Here is a 17,410-nt window from a genome sequence, read left to right as displayed (position 1 = left end):
TATAAAGTCCTGTATACTACAAAGTATTAGCACACATAATTAACCAATCTACTTTTTATCATCTCTCAGATTTACTTTGATTTGTATTTTACTAATGAAAATTGCCAGCTTACTCATGACACACAATATAAAGTAACGTAATATATAACACATAAACACAGAATACATCCTACTTATTCAGTTGGTATCTTTCACTATTTGTTTTAGTTATTTTTAAGTTCATAATGATTCAAGAGTGGTTTCTCTGCATGACTTAAATATTGAGGTACAAAGCAATGGAAACTCAAAGTGATTTCAGAAGAGAATTCACACTGGTCATAGTAATGCATGCCTTTAATCCTAGAATTAAGGAGGCAGAGGCAGGAAGATCTCTCTGAATTTGTAGCCACCCTGGTCTACATAGCAAGTTTCAGGCCAGCCAGAGATACAGAGGACCTTTGTCTCAAACAAACTCCATCTAAAAAAGAAGAATATCATCAAGGAAAAATAAAATTCAGTTATAAATTCTACTCAGCTAAGAGAATCTAAACTTCTCATCTTCTGAGCAAGCTCCTTCAAAGAAAGCAGGTGACATTCTAAAAGGCAGCACAAAAAAGACACCCTCTCAAGAGCCGTGCACTGAAGCCAGTGTAAGTGGACTTAGGACATGTAAAAACATTCAGTTATGCAGTGATTATTTAGAGATTAGTGTCATCTACAACAAAGGCTTGATGATGAAACATCCCAGTACTAAACTAAGACATAGAAGCAACACTGGCTGCACTCCAATGCATTGCAGTACTTTGAAACAACCAGTGAGGGTGTCCTGAATCATCATGTATGGTGCATGACTTGAGAAAGATAAAACACTTAGCAGTTACCCAAAGCCTGAGCTGCACCTTTTTCTTTATGGTGCGATGCTAAGTAAGTGCACAAAATGGGGCCCCCTCATCTGAGCAGCTATTAAACTGACTCAGGATACAGAAATTGATTTTGGTTACTCTTCTTAGATTTATAAGTAGCCACTTTAAAAGTTTTCCCTGGTGTGTCAAGTAATTCATCTAATATAAAAATGTAAATAACTTAAATGAACAGAATCAAAATTATATTTCTATTATAATTGTGGGATGGATTAAATTCTTAGAAGAATTTTTTAATAGCAAAAAAAATATATAAGGAAAGGATAAGCAGTAAATTACAGATTACATAAAATAATAGTAAATGAAATAAAATCCTATACACAGGCATGAAAGGATGCACCAAATTGGAAGACATAGTGCAAGAACAGGTAAAGTCCAAAGCAGACTGGAAAGGCATCCTCACCCGGGCACCTCGCAGTGCAAATTCAAAGGTGCCAAGAAACACGCTCACAGTCCAGGTGATTGACAACTGCTGGACACAGCCCAAGACAGAGCTGGACAATTATAGGCAAACTGTTCATGTTCTATCTTTAGGGTGAGGGATGAATCAATCTTCAATTTCAATATGTATGTTTATTTAAGTAGTAATTTAAATGAATCATGTATATATTTTTAAAAAAGCATCTACGACACTAAAAACATTTTAGTGTTTAAAATATTAAAAATATTTTAAAAAGCATTATGTCATTTGTAAATTTTTTGTTCCAAAGAAAACAGCTATATTCTGTAGATAAAAAGTATGTGATTTTATTTAATTTTATGTACTTTATCTAAGTCTGGACGGATTTGCACATTCACATACCCTTTGTCTTTGGCATGGACATCAGCTCCATGATGTAGAAGGTACTCAACGACAGCCACGCGGTTGTAGCCTGCAGCGAAGTGTAAGGGTGTAGAGTGCCGGCCCTCCAGGTCTCTGCAGTTCACGTTCTGCGGGCTGCAGAGTTGCTTTCGTGGTGCACACACAGACACAGAGTCAGAGACGACACCGTTAACACCCGCTCATAGACTCTGCTCTAAACTGGGCAGCATCTTAAAATACTATAATGATATAGTAAATATTCTCTACAGATGAGATGTATAAAAATCAGCACCATAGCCAGACATGGTGAGGCATACCTAAAAATCCCTGAGCTGGAGAAGGTGACAGAGAATGACCTCCAGTTTGGGGTCAGTGCGGGTTACACAGTGAGTCTGAGGACAGTCTGGGCCACATGATGTTTCAGAAAGCCCCAAAGGAGAATTTGCATTACGTTTGGCATTACTGTGACAGCAGAACTGAGTGTACAGAGGAGTTTAGTATTTGTTGGAGACCCTAGTCCAGTCCCTAACCTAACCGATATCCAAGGGCAGCCAAGAAGCCTCCCGTCTCATCCATGTCCATCTCCCTCCCTCCCTGAGACTCCTCACAGATGCACCCTGTGGTATGCTTAGTTTGGTCTCTGCTCAAATCAGACCAACCTGAGCTGACTACATGGAACCAAAGAACCTAAAGAGAGTTCCTGTCTCCTTAAGTGTGGGTCAAGAGACACGTGCTCTCTAGGTCCCACAATTTTGTGATTCTAGTCATTCTTTGATGAATGTCAGAACAATTTTATATCCTGTTTCTCAAATTTTAAAATACTTTAAACAGAAGCAGAGAGGAAGGGAAGGAGAGAGCACCACTCTTATAGTACAGGCTATCTCAGAATGCACAAGGATCCTCATGGCTCGGCTTTCCGAAGGGATGAAAGGCATGAGCTAACACACCCAGCTAACTTCTATTTCTTAGCTTTTGAGAAAAAATATACCAGACCTAATTCTCAATTTGTATGCCTTCTTTAGACACTTACACTCCACTGTCAAAAATAAAATTTTCTCTTAATGTGAATGCATTGTTTAGCAACTTGAAAGCACATTTTTGCCTACTTGCACACAAATATATGAAATTAAAATTTGTTTTCTGGCCAGTAAGATGGCTCATGAGAGTAAAGGTACTTTCGGCCAAGCCCGGCAGCTTGAATTCAATTCACAGGTTGCCCATGGTGGAAGGAGAGAACTGATTCCTTTGACTTTACATATGCACCATTGCACATACAGAGTATAGTTCATGCCATTATATGTAATAAAAATGTATGTGTCTATCTTATTTTATTTTATGGGTTAGGTGCTATAAGGACGTACTGGGAGAAATCTTGGTAGCACTCACTCTTCTATGTGTAGATTACCCTGCCCATTGTTCTACTGTGAGTCCCTTTGTTTAGATCCATTCAAGTGAGGTAGGCAGCCGCAGTGAAGGCACTGACTTACCTTCACAGTTTCCAAGTCACCAGCTTTCGATGCCTCTAAGAGACGATAGTCCACGTCTGAAGTGCGCATAGGAGTGCTCTCTGTATCAAAGGAGGGAGACACTACTGTTGGAGAAAGTTCTGCAAGGAAGACTGCTTAATGAGGGAAAAGAGATTATGGGTCGGACATTACTGTGATATAATGGCTCCTTCCTCCATCTTACCTAAGAAGTACTTTTTTACTTTATACTTCAATTTATAGCTCATCTAAGTCAAATTTAAATATATCATAACATAGAGAACACTTTATACCCTACCACTCTAGTCATCACATGCTCAGGTTAAAGACTGTTTCATAGGAGAGTAAGGAAAGCTGGAACCAGGAGACCAAAAATAGCTCCAGACTTTGCAATGCCCTTGTATGGGAGAAGACAACAAGGTGAACTGTGACATAGTAAGTTGGGTTATTACAGTTACATGCTTACATGTCAGGTATTTTGATTAATCAAATATGGATATATAACAAAACTTTATTCAAAATTGATCTTTTAAAGAAAAGAGATTCAATATGCTCACGTAAATGTGGCTTTCGGGAGGGACTTATAGCAGTACAAGAGAGTGTGGCAGACTATCAGGACCAGAGGCTTGGGCCCCATGTGGACTTTGGAGGATACTTCAGATTTTTGCTATTTGTATTTATTATTACACGTGCCATGGCATGCAGATGGAGCCAGGTCTCTCTCCACCATGGCCCTGGGAGCTGACCTCAGGTTGTCAGGCTTGCTCCGCAAGCACCTTTAACCACTGAGCCATCTTACTAGCCTGATGCCTCCCAAGAGTGAGACCTGGTTTTCCTCAAAGTCTCTTTCAGGTTTAAGATTACATTACATTACACTATGATCAGAGACACTGAGTTCACAGTCCAAGTGGGAAGGATCAAGTGATGCCATAAAAGGCTTTAGATTTTAAAAGAAATACTTTATTTTTCTACAGTGCTTTGTTCAGAAGGGTTGACTTTTATAGACGAGTTTAAGAACTCTTCTGTAGAAGACAAACTGTTTGATCATATTAATAATTCTTAGCAGATAAAACACTAAGATTAAATCAGATAAAATACCAAAGCTAAAAAGGAAAAAAAGATTGTCTCGAACATGAAGTCCATTTTAAAATTCTTTCTCTTTAAAGAAAGTATTATACTGTACTTGTTAGTGGAGTGGCTGGGGGCTGGAATCCTTGCTCCTGTTTACATTTCCTTTTCACAAAACAATAATCCAAGTATTTGCCAAGTTGGTTTTTGGGCTGCTTCACATCAGAGTCAATGTGCTGAGCCCTAACTCTCTGATGCCTGTACTCGCTGACTTTCTGGTCATTGGTCTCCAGTCTAATGCTGAATGTGTACTACTGCACCTATAGGCGAGGCTGTTCTGCAACACACTGTACCATGTCTCCATGAGAGAGTCCAGCAACAGAGAAAACTCAGGAAGACTCTTTAGTCATTTTCTAGTCAAGCAAAATATCCAGTGTACATAGCAGAGTGCTACTAAGAACTACGTGCAGGAAAGTTAAACATGCTGATTTATTATGATAGCGATTATGGAGTTCTGCATATGTATAAATCTAAAATGGGTTTAGAACAAAGTTAATTTTAGAAATAATATAGCAGGACTTGATAGGCAAATCCTTGGTACCAAAGTAGATGAGGCAGAAATATTACAGATCCAAGGCCTGTCTAGGTTACAGAGGAGTTCAAGACTAACTTAGGCAATTGGTCAGACTCTGCCTCAAGATTAAAAAGTAAAATGAGAATGTAGAAATATGTATAAAAGAACACTCGGTATCCTCTTCCAACCATGGAGTAATTCCAATAAAACTATTTTCTATGTTTTTTTAAGGCTCTGTATCTCAGATAGCTCTATTATTTGTATTCTCTTTCTAGATCAACAATGAATATAGCAAACTGATTCCTACCATTTGCTGAATTAAGCATTTATAATTAACGATATGCATCACAAAATCAATTTTAGAGTAGAATTATAAAAATAACTGAACTTTTTACTTATGATTCAATATTCAATCTCATCCCCAGAAGTCATGGACCTGAGATGCGTTTACTAGAAGGCATCTTTAAGGTACTAAATGGATCCAAGCTGTTCAATTTATTTGATACCTCATCCACATTTTGTTAACCACTGTTAAATTTATGCATAGTATTGTGACAGACTGATGCAGTAGCTGTATGCTTATTTATGGTTATAACTCAGAAATAAAATTCAGTAGTGAATCATTTCCAGTAAAAAAGGACAAAAGAATATTTTATAAAAATCTCAATTTACAAAATGATTGCAATTTCTTGAAAGAGCTATTTTCTAGTGAGGGAGCAGTATCTTATCTTCCTGCAGCAGATGCTCCACCGCTCTGTTCAAGGCAGGGGTTTAACACTCCAGCTTAACACCCTAGCCTCATTCTGAGAGTGAAAACTGGAGGAAAAGCCAAGAGTGAGAAAGAAGAGTAACTACTGAAACTACTGGAGGAAGTAGTTGTCTCTGTAGAAGAAGGTGCAGGAGAGGAGGAAGGAGAAACAGCCATGCGTTAAGGATCAAGAGAGATCCCTGAAGGATCTGGAGCTAAGAGCAGGCCAGACGAAACAGAGTAAATAGTAAGTAATAACTTGGGGTTATCAGTAGAAAATAGACTCCAACAGCAAGGAGGGTAGGCAGCTGCCCAGCTATTGTGGTGGTTAGGGCTCATTGTAAATATAAAGGTTGTGAGTGTGTCTTTCATCCTGGAACTCAGTAACCAAAGGCAGGGTAGAAACCCCGGGCCGGGATTGTACTCATTTCTACAATAACTACACTGCAGTTCTTTCACATCTGGTTCCTGAGGTTTCAGAGGCTGTTATTCTAATTTGGGAGCTAGGGAGTCAGTGCCTATTTTCTATCAGTTTCATTCCTCATCTGTCAACAAACATAGACTGAAGCAGGATGACTGGCATGCAAGAATGAGCTGAGGAGGGAAAGTAATCCCTACCCAGTGCTCAGGGTATGAAATGATTTCTTGGGACTGCGTCCCTTACACAGCACTGGCACACCTGTAACTAACATGGACTTTGAGAGATTCTGTGCTTCTAAACACGATGCATTTCTGACAGCCCCCAAAATTTGTAGGCTCAATTGTGGTTTTCTAGGTTCGTCATCTCCAAGTTATCACACCACAATTGTTTAATATAGATGTTTAGGAACTTCTTATGTAGATTTTTGAATAGTTATGTATCAGAAAATCTTAAGAATTTTATTTCTGGGTAGAGGGCATCATAAGATATCAGCTATAAAAGGGAAAACTATGGGCATACAGTTTACAGGGAGCAAAGAGTAGCCAGGTTTCTAACTACGAGTCTATAGATGTCTCTATGTTACTCTTTCAGTTTCCATCTGTCTACAGTAATGGAACCCAAACAAAGGCTGTTCAAACAAAGGCAGAGGGGTGAGAAAGAAGAGTAATTATATTGATATTCTTTCATGTCTAATTCCAAAGTTTTTAGAAGGCTGTTACTTCTAACTTGGGAGTAAGAATGTCAGGGTCTAGTGTACTATCAGTTTTCTGCCCGATCTCTGTCAACAAACTAAGTATCTTACACTACAGTGGGCATTCACTGTGACACTCACCAAAAGTTAACAATTAAACCAGGAAAATATAAGATAATTTCAGAATAGTTAAGAACGACAAGTATGCCAGAGTACTATACAGGTAAGAACAATTAGAGGTCATTACTCTAGAAACATAACGTTTCTCCGTTTCACAGATTGGACAGCTCCCATAATTCTAGCTTGTGTTCAATTCCAACAAGCCACCTAACTTAAAAATGGTGCAGATCTCCTCCTGATAGCTCCTCATCCTACCAGAAATCGGAGTTGGGGTGACTATGTAGGAAAGGAAACGTGTGAAGAAGCAGCATTCCGGCCAAGCAGCTACTCAGAACAGGCGGCAGGGTCTGTTCTCCTGGGAGGGGGCGTGAGGAGAGCGAAGGTAGACCACGTGACTCACCGCTCAGAATCTGCTGCACTGCTTCATTCCCCATCTGTGCTGCCGTGAAGCCTTGCAGGGAGATGATGGAAGGATCAGAGCCATAACTCAGCAGGAGGCGGCAGGTCTGCAGGTGGCCCGCTAAGGCAGCTCTGTGCAAAGCAGTCTGGCCAAGACTATCCAGTGCATTCATCTGAAAATTCATTGGATGTCCATGTGAAACTGGGCATTCTTTCACATTGTAGCGAATATGCTCAGGATAAGAGTCAACTGTGAAACTTTTTTGGAAAACATCATTGATTAGCTTTTGCTCACTAGTGCTATAGAAACAGTGACAGCCTTGGGGGTGGGGGTGGGGAATCACAAAATAGCCTTCATTTCCCTGACTGACCAGCATGCTGTCATTCCACTCAAAAAAGAAAAGATAAAAAAAGTCATCAGAGGGCAGGATTCTCACCTGGTGCTCACTGCCTTCTCCACTGGAGATGCTCACTAAATACCTCAGAATGAATAGCTCTCATCAAGCTCAGACAACAGAATAGACATGCAGACTATAAGTGTAGTAGTTCATCACACTTGCATTTTAAGAAGTGCCTTATAATCTGAATGAATATCCCTCATCAGGAGTGTTTCTGATTTCAAATTCTTTTCTCTATCGGAATATTTGTACTAAATAATGAAACAAACACCTTGAAAAGAGGACTCAGGTCTACACACCAACTTGTTCCACATGTCCACTGTACTCATAAGCTGAAGTGACTCTATCTTTCTGTGACTGTGACTGTGTGGTATTACATGAGTTCAGGTGTACAATTTTCTGTCTGTATGATGTTGATGATTCAAAGGTTTGGGGTTTGAAGCATTACAAATTTCCTATTTCAGGTCATGGATACTCATCTGTAATGGATGCCTTAACTATAAATACATTTGACTGGGAAATCCCTTATACATTCAAGGAGCCATTTTCAAACCTTGAAGTTATATATATGGTAAACAGTAACTTAGTTAATTATTTTGAATAAATGTTCCGCTTCTGGGTCAGGGTTCATAATTTGGTCAAATCTAACTAGCCTAGGATTTTAGAATGGTCCCGCAAACACCAGCTACTCCATAGGGATCAAAGTGTACATGCTGCTTTCATGGAAACCCTGTTAAATCCTCCCTCCCTCATCTCTGGAGGCCTCAACAACAACTCCCCATCCTGAGCATGTGCGCTGACCCAGCACTTAACCATTTCCTACATTGTGGCAATAACTTTTCATCAAGTCCAATTAATGGTGAGACTACGGAGTGCCATTTTGAAAGGTCCTAATAAGGGAATGATAGTACAATCCCATACCAATGAGAGGCCAGAAGTGAAGAGAATTGGTCTCTTTCCAGTCCTTTGTTACTGGGAAAGCTGTGTTGCTTGTTCAGAAAAGGCTTCACTTAAATTATTATTGGCCTTCACAAAACTCACCATGAAAGGCATCACAATTTAATTTGATCATATTTTCCAGCAGAAAAAAAAATGACTTTGTACATAACAGACAAGCACTGTTTAAGTATTTATTTCTCAATGGAAAACACAAGATGGCAAACTACTTTTTGTATGACTGTTACTTCATTTTAGAAGAATACCCAGAACTGCACACATCCTAATTATTCACACTTCTCTGGAAATTAGATGAGGCACACTCAATTATACAGCTGTAAAAATGAAATCGTAACAATGAATTCCGATTTAGTTTGTTAAATCATGTAAATATGGTTTGCGAGTTATTCTTCTAAAATACTGATCTTACCAAACCAAGATTTCAAATGGATGTCTCGAGGATTTTAAATAAAGCTCAGCCCTTTAGCAAACAAATGTAACAGGCAAAGAGGATTGTAAAGGTTTCCTGTTTATTGAGGACTGGCCAGCTTCACCTCCAGTGTTGAAGCAGATGTGCAGAACACTGTAGTGGTCTGAAAAGGAGTGGTCCCCATAGACCCATGTGTTTGAATGCTTGGTGGGGAATGGCACTATTAGGAGGTGTGGCCTTGTTGGAGTGGGTGTGACCTTGTTGGAAGAAGTATATCACTGTGGAGGCAGGCTTTGAGGTCCCATATACTCAAGTCACACCCAGTACAACAAATCACCTCCTTCTGCTGGCTTCACATCAAGATGCAGACCTCTTAGCTCCTTCTGTAGCACCATGTCTGCCTGAATGCCACCATGCTTCCTGCCATGATGATAAGGACTAAACCACTGACCCTGCAAGCCAGCCCCAAGTAAATATTTTCCTTTATAAGAGTTGCACTGGTCATGGTGTCTGTTCACAGCAGTAAAACTAACTAAGACAAACTCACTGTACCTTCTGTAAGTAATTATGGTAGAACTGAGTGCTGTGGAAAATGGCCCAATCGCATCCCCATTACTTACTTGGGGGAAATTCGTATTTTAACAATGAATAAAAATTTACAATGTTTCAATGGTTCGTGGAATAAGTTTGTAAAAAGAATTAAGATTTAAGTTTTAAAAGTTCCATTTGATGAGCAATGACTTATAACAGAAATTGGTAAGTTGGTCACATAATGAAATTTTATATTATACATTCTATGCATATGAGATATGTACTCATTCCTTTAGGTTGTCTTTCTGTATCTTAAAAACGTTCCTATCCATAAAGTGTAAGTGTATTACTAATGTAGTACAGAATCATTTCAGTTCACAGATATAGATTTTTGAATTATGAATGGAGATTAGACTCCTTCCCTCAAAGTCTAAGTAACATCTACTAAAGATTATGGAGTACTTTATCAAGCAGCCAGGTTGAAGTAAATAAAGTTACTGATGAGAAAAGTACTCACTCAGTGGAGATAAATAAGAGCTTATAAGCGTTTGTTGGTAGTCTGTCTATAGAGCTCACTTAGAGCACTAATGTGTAACAGACGGGAATAGTAAACAGGCTTGCTACAGGGACCGGTGAGGAAGGGACTGTTCTTTATAGAAAGCAATGTCACAAACCTCTCGGGGAAGTCTGAGCTCTGCCTTGTTTGCAAGGCAGTTTCTAAGCTTGCTAGGACTACATAGGAGACTCTAACCCACAGAGAAATGAACAACAAAACTCCCACCAAACAAAGTGTGCAGTTCTGCCACTGCCTTCCTTCTTTCCCTGAAGCCCCAGGGCCCCCTAAAATGGTTTGAGACCAAGTCATAAGTCTTAACCCCCTGGTCCACTACAAATACTTAACATTCAATGCTAAACAGATTATTTTTATTAAAATGTGAAACTGCCACTAAAAAAAGAAAAAGCTTGATTTTATGTTACATACTCAACATGTTAACCATAGTTAAGACACTCTTAAGCTATACATTTAGAGGTCATGATGGACAACTGTGATTGCAAAGTTGATTGGACTAAGTAATTAATAATTAGAAAAGCAAACTTGTGGGTATGTCTGAGGGCTTTTCTAGAGATGACCAGACTCTAAGTGTTCAGTTTAAATGAATGTGCTAATCCACTGACAGAGTCAGAATCTGGAGGCTACTAGGAGACAGAACTGTGGATGGCCATAGTTCCATCCGGAGTATCCATCATAGTATCCGGAGAAGCAGGTCACTAGGGGTGTGTCCTCTGTCTGTGTCTTTCTGTTAGTGCTCCTCTCTGCGGCCTATTTGGCTCGATGTGGTTACTTCAGCATACTCTCCTTCCACTATAGACTAAACCTCTGAACCATGAGCAAATTACACTTTTCCTCCCTTTTGTGGCTTGTTAGGGATTTGATCATGTGAACATGTTCAGAAAGTGCTGTTAGACTCAAATGTTAACTATGGGCCATTTAAAAGTCCAATAGAATCACAGAAAGAAAATACTAAGCAAGGAAAACATGGCCCATTAGGAGTCAAGAAAAGTTTTTACTAATGTATGAAGAATGGAGGCAGCAACCCTGTGGGACTGGCACACTGCCTTGGGATCCAGGAATGAGTGATAGGGAATTGATATAGCAGCCACTGCCCACCCTCCCTCCCTCCCTTCCTCCCTCCCTTCTAGTTCCTTCCTTTTTTCCTTCTTCCTCTCCTTATTTGGCTTTAGCTTGCCTATAGATTACTATGTAGACTAGGTTGGACTCAGCAGAGATCTACCTACCTCTGCCTCCTGAGTGCCAGGATTGAAGGCAGTTGTCACTACATTCAGCATGGTGTGGCATTTGAGATCTATTGATGACAACTTATATATTGTCTTTGTATTTAAAGGAATCAGTAACTTGTTTGCTGTAGTGGAAGACCAGGAAGGACATGCTACACTAGAAGTCATTTGTGTCACTAGCAGACTGTTTCCAGTTGCAGAAGTCCACTGCTGAACTAAGATGCTAATAATAATAATACATCATGCACGTGGAACAACCAGGAAGGACTGAGAACCTTGCATCTACGCAATGCCACTGAGAGAGACTATAACAAAAAGCTTATTTTTCAATGAACTTTTCTGAAAAAATGTCTTGTAGGTAATAATACACATTTTAAAGAATTAAGAACATTATGGTTTGTATGAGTATTACAATGTAATTGTCAAAAGTGACTTGCAAAGTCAAGCCTAGGGCAACAATAATTCACACAAGTGTAGCAGAAAGCCCCCTTAGCTTACTATTTCTGATACAACATGTTGCTTATAACAACACTATAGTTGTAGCTACAAAGTAGGTGATAAACCTGTATAATGGCTCTCTTTATTTTAACTTATCTTGATTTCAATTAATGCCAAATGTCCTTTTAAAGCATTTAATATACATAATCTTGTTTATCTGTAAAGTATAATCAAGTCAAGTAGTGCAATACTAAAACACTACACACCCATCTGACGCTTATGTAAGGGGAAATGCAGGTGTCAGGAAGGAAAGGGATGCTGGAAGATATCATTCAGCTCTATTAGAGAATATTCTAATTGTTTTAAAGATTTTATTCTTAACTCAGTGTAGGTTATGAGTTTCTTTCTGTGTGGGAATGTGTGCAGAGGTGCAAGTTCCCCCTGGAGGCCAGAGCCCTCCCTCTTGGAGCTGGAGTTTCAGACAGCTGGGAGCTGCTCAACACAGGTAATAACCATGAACTCGGATGCACTGCAGAAGAGAAACCATCTCTCCAGCCTCCCAAATCTCTAGTCTTGCAAGAGTTATCTGAGGTCACTGCTTGGTTGTAATACCTGGTTCAACAGCTATTATTAGTTAAGGAGACTCATGTGGAGCCTATCAAAGAAACATATTATTAACTAACTATGTTTAACAAACAGTAATAGTTTTACTTTTTTTTCCCCTTTTTTCTGAGTCAGGGTTTCTCTGTGTAGCCCTGGCTGTCCTGGAACTCACTCTGTAGACCAGGCTGACCTCGAACTCAGAAATCCGCCTGCCTCTGCCTCCCGAGTGCTGGGAATAATGATGTGCGCCACCACTGCCTGGCTGTATTTTTATTTTTAATGTGGTTTACTGAAAATCTGATACTCAAATTTCATCTTTCCTATGTTCCTGCAAACACTACCTAAACACAAAGCAGGAGTTTTCTGTAAGCAGGTTAGTGGATTGTGCTTTAGTGTTTATAAATTATGAAGCTGGTTAGTCTCTTTTGTTTGTTTATTAACCTAAAAACTACTGTTATCTAAGATAAAGGAACCTCAGTTAAGAAGAAAGGACAGAGAGACAATTTTACTAGGGGAAAAGAAAGTTAAATCAACTTCGAAGGACAACCTATGACTTTAAACACAAAACCACACACTAACTGCCCTTTCTGACCAAGATGAGTTCTTGGGGACCCAGGACTGAGGGCAGCTGGCCGCCCTGTGCTGAGGACCCAGGACTGAGGGCAGCTGGCCGCCCTGTGCTGAGTGACGGCTTACCTTTGCTCCGTGCTTATGCAGAACTTCCATGACATCATTATGAGCTCTTTCGGCTGCAACATGCAGAGGGGTCATGAAACTATGGAAAGGAGAAAAGGGAGAGAGAATGTTGTGACTTTTACTGCAACAACTCTCGGTGGCTGCTGGCTGCTGACAGAAGGAAGGCTCCTTTTCTTTAGAGGGGTAGTGTGGGGTGGTCATGTACTACTGTACACGTTCATCCGGGCCACTTAACTATGAGGCACGGACCACCAAGACAAAGCAAACATGGCAACAAGAAGACAGGAAACCAGGATGGGGCTTGTTGGAGTAAGGGGTTCACGGTGTGGGCATGGGTTGGCAATGCTGGGTTGTGTGACTTACATGTAAGGGACAGAGGAAAGAGGAGGAAGGGCCAGCTTTCGAAGCTGTACTTACTCCTTGTTCTTTTCGTTGACATTGGCTCCCTTCCTCAGTAACAGCTCTGCCACCTGCTTTCGTTTGGGATGCAAGGAGGCCACGGCACAGTGCTGTAAATCAAACACAATCCCGTTTAAGACAAACTTCTATCTAAACATGAACTCCCGAATGAAACGGCCCCTGTGGCTATTAGATACTGTCATCTCAAAGTGCACCAGGACATGATGAAGCATTATACTCTGGAGTCAATACTCTTCTTACACACACTGGAAGTGCAAGGCAAGTGAAATTATATTCTCAACTAGGCACAGAGACTTCATTACTCAAGCCTTCACTGGTCTATCTGCCAGTGTTTCTCCGTTACTTCACTGACAGAGGCACCAAACTCACAAGGATAAGCAGGTTTGCTTAGGCAGTGGTGAAAACATGCAACCCTGAAGTGATGTAAAGGAACCGATATGCTTAGAAACCTTACATTTTGTCCCCCTGTTTATGTAACTTTTGTGTTTTGCTCCATTTTATATCAATGACTGCATTAACAGTTGAAAAATAAAACTACTCACAACTAAATAAATACCCCAAAGCAGAGGGTCAAGTTTCTTACAGTGGAGACTGGGGATTGCACTCTGTGACGGGGGACTCCTGGCCTAGCTCTGTGGAGACTGAAGTTATTTGAACTGGGCTTGGTGGTTTGAAATTTCACTTGGCCCGTTTCAGTTTGGTTTATCTTTTAATAGTGTTTTCCGCAGAATGGGCTAAGTGGCCTTTCTGAGGCGCGCAGGTTTAAGAGAGTTAAGTGAAGCATATCTAACAGTCTGTAGCATAAGGCGCACATAGCTTAAGTTCTAGCGTTAGGGGCAGGCACTAACCAGCTCATGTTTGTGCCTTAATGTGCTTAATGACCAAAGTCAGTGATCTTCCTGAGAGGAGGAGGAGGGAAGGACAGCTGTAAAGGTCATTTATACAGTCAGGGACACAAAGTTCAGTTTCAACATTTCCTCACAGGAGCATAATCTGTTATCTGAATGCAATTACTCCAAAGGATAATGCAAATATCTATGACATCATACTTTCTACAGAAAACAGATGCAATATTTATCTAGTAAGCACAGCTCAAAGATAAGATTCTATCACATCACACTTTGCATTATAATAAAAGCACTGAGCACAAAAATAATTTGTCACAATAAGCTTGGGTGAACACAAAGATAAAACAAGTCTAACTCACGGCTGAGCAAATATCTAGTCCCTCACCCACAGAGAACCATGACTGAACGCAAGTTAAAACCCAGTGCAACCAATATTAAAATGCAAATTGCTGGCATTTCAGAGAGCAGTGCTGCTTCAAGGCTTTGGAAATGAAAAGAATTATTTAATCTTGCTCCACTATTATGGGCCAAAGGGACGTATGGATAATCATCTTACCAATGCAGTTTCATGAGACTGTGGCTGCTTGAAGTTAATGATTTCCAAAGCAAGCGTTTTTTTAACTTTGGCCAGGTCTGCTTCTCTGGCGGCTTGGAGTAAAGAATGGCCTTTAAATTCATCTGCCGAAGAAACAATGGTTGACATGTAGTTTTGAAAGTTATACCAACTCTGAAGGTGTGGTGTACACCCTTGAAGCCCCAGTACCTGGAAGGCTGAGGCAGGACGCTTACAGAGTAGAGGCTAAACTGACCTACAAAGAGAGCCTGAGACTGGCTTGTATAAGACTGTCTCAAAAACACCCAATACATACACAAAAACAGAAAAAAAACAAGTGGAAATTATAATTTTGCGCACATATCTATTTGAGTTAAAATAGTAATATAAAATAGTGATAACAGGGCTGGAGAGATGGCTCAGTGGGTAAGAGCACCTGACTGCCCTTCCGAAGGTCTGGAGTTCAAATCCCAGCAACCACATGGTGGCTCACAACCATCCGTAATGAGATCTGACTCCCTCTTCTGGAGTGTCTGAAGACAGCTACAGTGTACTCACATATAATAATAAATAAATAAATCTTTAAAAAAATAGTGATAACCAAGAATCCATGCATAGGTTATGAGAAAGTTTTGAAATATAAATACTGTGAAATAAGACGTCCATACTCTCACAGTTGATGGCAAGTCACATATAAAACAGTTTCTGAAACAGCTTATCAAAAGCAAAGCAGCTAATCACACACCCTGGAGCACTCTGCACTCTCACACCACACAGTTCTCTATACACAAAGCGGCCCCAGAGACACTGAGTAGGTTCTTCATAAATACTTGTTTTCAACTCAGTCTCTGCACACTAAGTTGTGATTGGTTAGGAAATGAACCATTTCTAATGACTTTTATTTAACATTTTGCCAAGTGTGTGTGTGTGTGTGTAATGTGTGACTACATATGTGTGTGCACCTCGGATCATGTGTAGAGGTCAGAGTTGGCTTCTCTGTCCACAGTAGTGTCTGAGGACTCAGACTCACTCCATCAGGTCTGTGTGCTGAGTGCTTTAACTGGCTAAGCTATCTTATACCCCAATTTCTGTTTACTTTTTTAACTGTTCAATTTTTCAATATGAGATATTAAAACTTCTGAAACAAAACACAGGGGTAACTGAGACGGTGAGGCAAAGAGTAAACACCAATGACAACATGTGATGTTTTGATTTAATGCTACACGCAGGGGTTAATCAAATCAGGGAATTACAGGGCAGGCACACACACAGAGCAGGATCCTGACAGCTACAAAGGGGCAGATGTATTCAGACGTGGGAGCAAGCAAACTACAGGGCTTTGCTGGAGAGAACAACTGGGAGACGTTTAAGCCGAAGGCAAGCAAACCCCACTGTTGTGAACAGTAGCACATGGGTGTTAGGAACCAGGTAGCCTGCATAAGCCAGAAGCAATAACTGCTAGACTACCTCCCCAGGCCTACAGGTTTGTTTTTAGACCCTCAAAGACATTGTATAGTTTAAAAGTTGTTAAAACTACAAATGACACAACCCTAAAACCTGATAATTTCATATTTATAAAACATCTTAAAGTGTGCGTTTCTAAAAGTGTGTTTTTCTAAAACCTCATTATTTGGCTTTATAAAATAATAAATAAAATCAAGTAAGGGGATAAGTATGCAGAATGATGTAGATGTAATAACAGCACAGTGTAGCATTATTTTTGTTTCCTGTATTGTGTGTGTGTGTGAGTGTGTGTGTGTGTGTGTGTGTGTGTGTGTACCTATGCATGTATGGAGGCCAAATGAAGTGTCCTGACCCTCTGAGGTAGGGATCCTCCCTGAAGCCCTTCCCACCACTAGGCCGGCAGCCAGCAAGCTGCAGAGACTGTCCTGTCTCCTTCCCTCCCAGCCTGGGCATTACAGGCACATAAAGAACATGCATGGCTGAGGGCTGGGATCAAAATTCAGTTCCTTGTGAATGCACAGCAAGCCCTCTTAACCACTGAACCATTTCTCAAGCCTCCTATATAATTTTCTTCAAAAACCTTGTGAAATGGAATACCAGCTACAAAGCAGTAATCAGGACACTGAAAGCTGCAGCTAGAGAAGAGCTTTAAATCCTTCCGTGGGACGCTGGGCAGAAGCTGATGTTAAAACCCCCATTGAGAAGGCTAACAGCAGCTAAGGAACTGCTCCCTGTGTACAGCTACACACATTTATGTAAACGTTAAGGTCTCCGAGAGACTAAGACAACCTGATAAAACAGAGTGTTAAGGCTTCTGATAGGACTGATTTTTAAGACGGTTGAGAGCAGAGGACAGGGACAGTGATGACCTGAGATACACATGAGTGAGCCACTATAAACTAAAGAAAGGACATGCGAAACACTACTGTACTTCTGAAGCTGCTGGACACACAGCTCACATAAGCACAACAGTAGGTAGGCGTTAGATGGAGACATGATGCAGAGGCCTCTAAGATCCCAGGGTTAGCATAGGTCGCCATCATCCTACAAACATACAGGTCTCTAAGGAGCTTGAATCCATAGAAAATAA

At 40.4% G+C, this 17,410-nt stretch overlaps 1 protein-coding gene across 1 annotated transcript in view; it reads right to left on the bottom strand.

Moving 5' to 3' along the window:
* The window catches only part of Tnks (tankyrase), a 141,223-nt gene that overhangs the window by 27,589 nt on the left and 96,224 nt on the right, over positions 1-17,410 (bottom strand). Inside the window, exons 9-14 of the mRNA XM_021169245.3 lie at positions 14,860-14,981; positions 13,453-13,544; positions 13,036-13,114; positions 7,208-7,379; positions 3,189-3,268; positions 1,702-1,847 (exon numbers count right to left, since the gene is read on the bottom strand). Of these exons, the coding sequence (XP_021024904.1) occupies positions 1,702-1,847; positions 3,189-3,268; positions 7,208-7,379; positions 13,036-13,114; positions 13,453-13,544; positions 14,860-14,981 (691 nt within the window). The remainder of the gene's footprint in view (positions 1-1,701; positions 1,848-3,188; positions 3,269-7,207; positions 7,380-13,035; positions 13,115-13,452; positions 13,545-14,859; positions 14,982-17,410) is intronic.

Source organism: Mus caroli, unplaced genomic scaffold (genome assembly GCF_978045245.1).
Source record: "Mus caroli unplaced genomic scaffold, Mus_caroli_1 scaffold_10, whole genome shotgun sequence".
NCBI lineage: Eukaryota > Metazoa > Chordata > Mammalia > Rodentia > Muridae > Mus > Mus caroli.
This window is presented reverse-complemented; position numbering and strand designations above follow the sequence as displayed.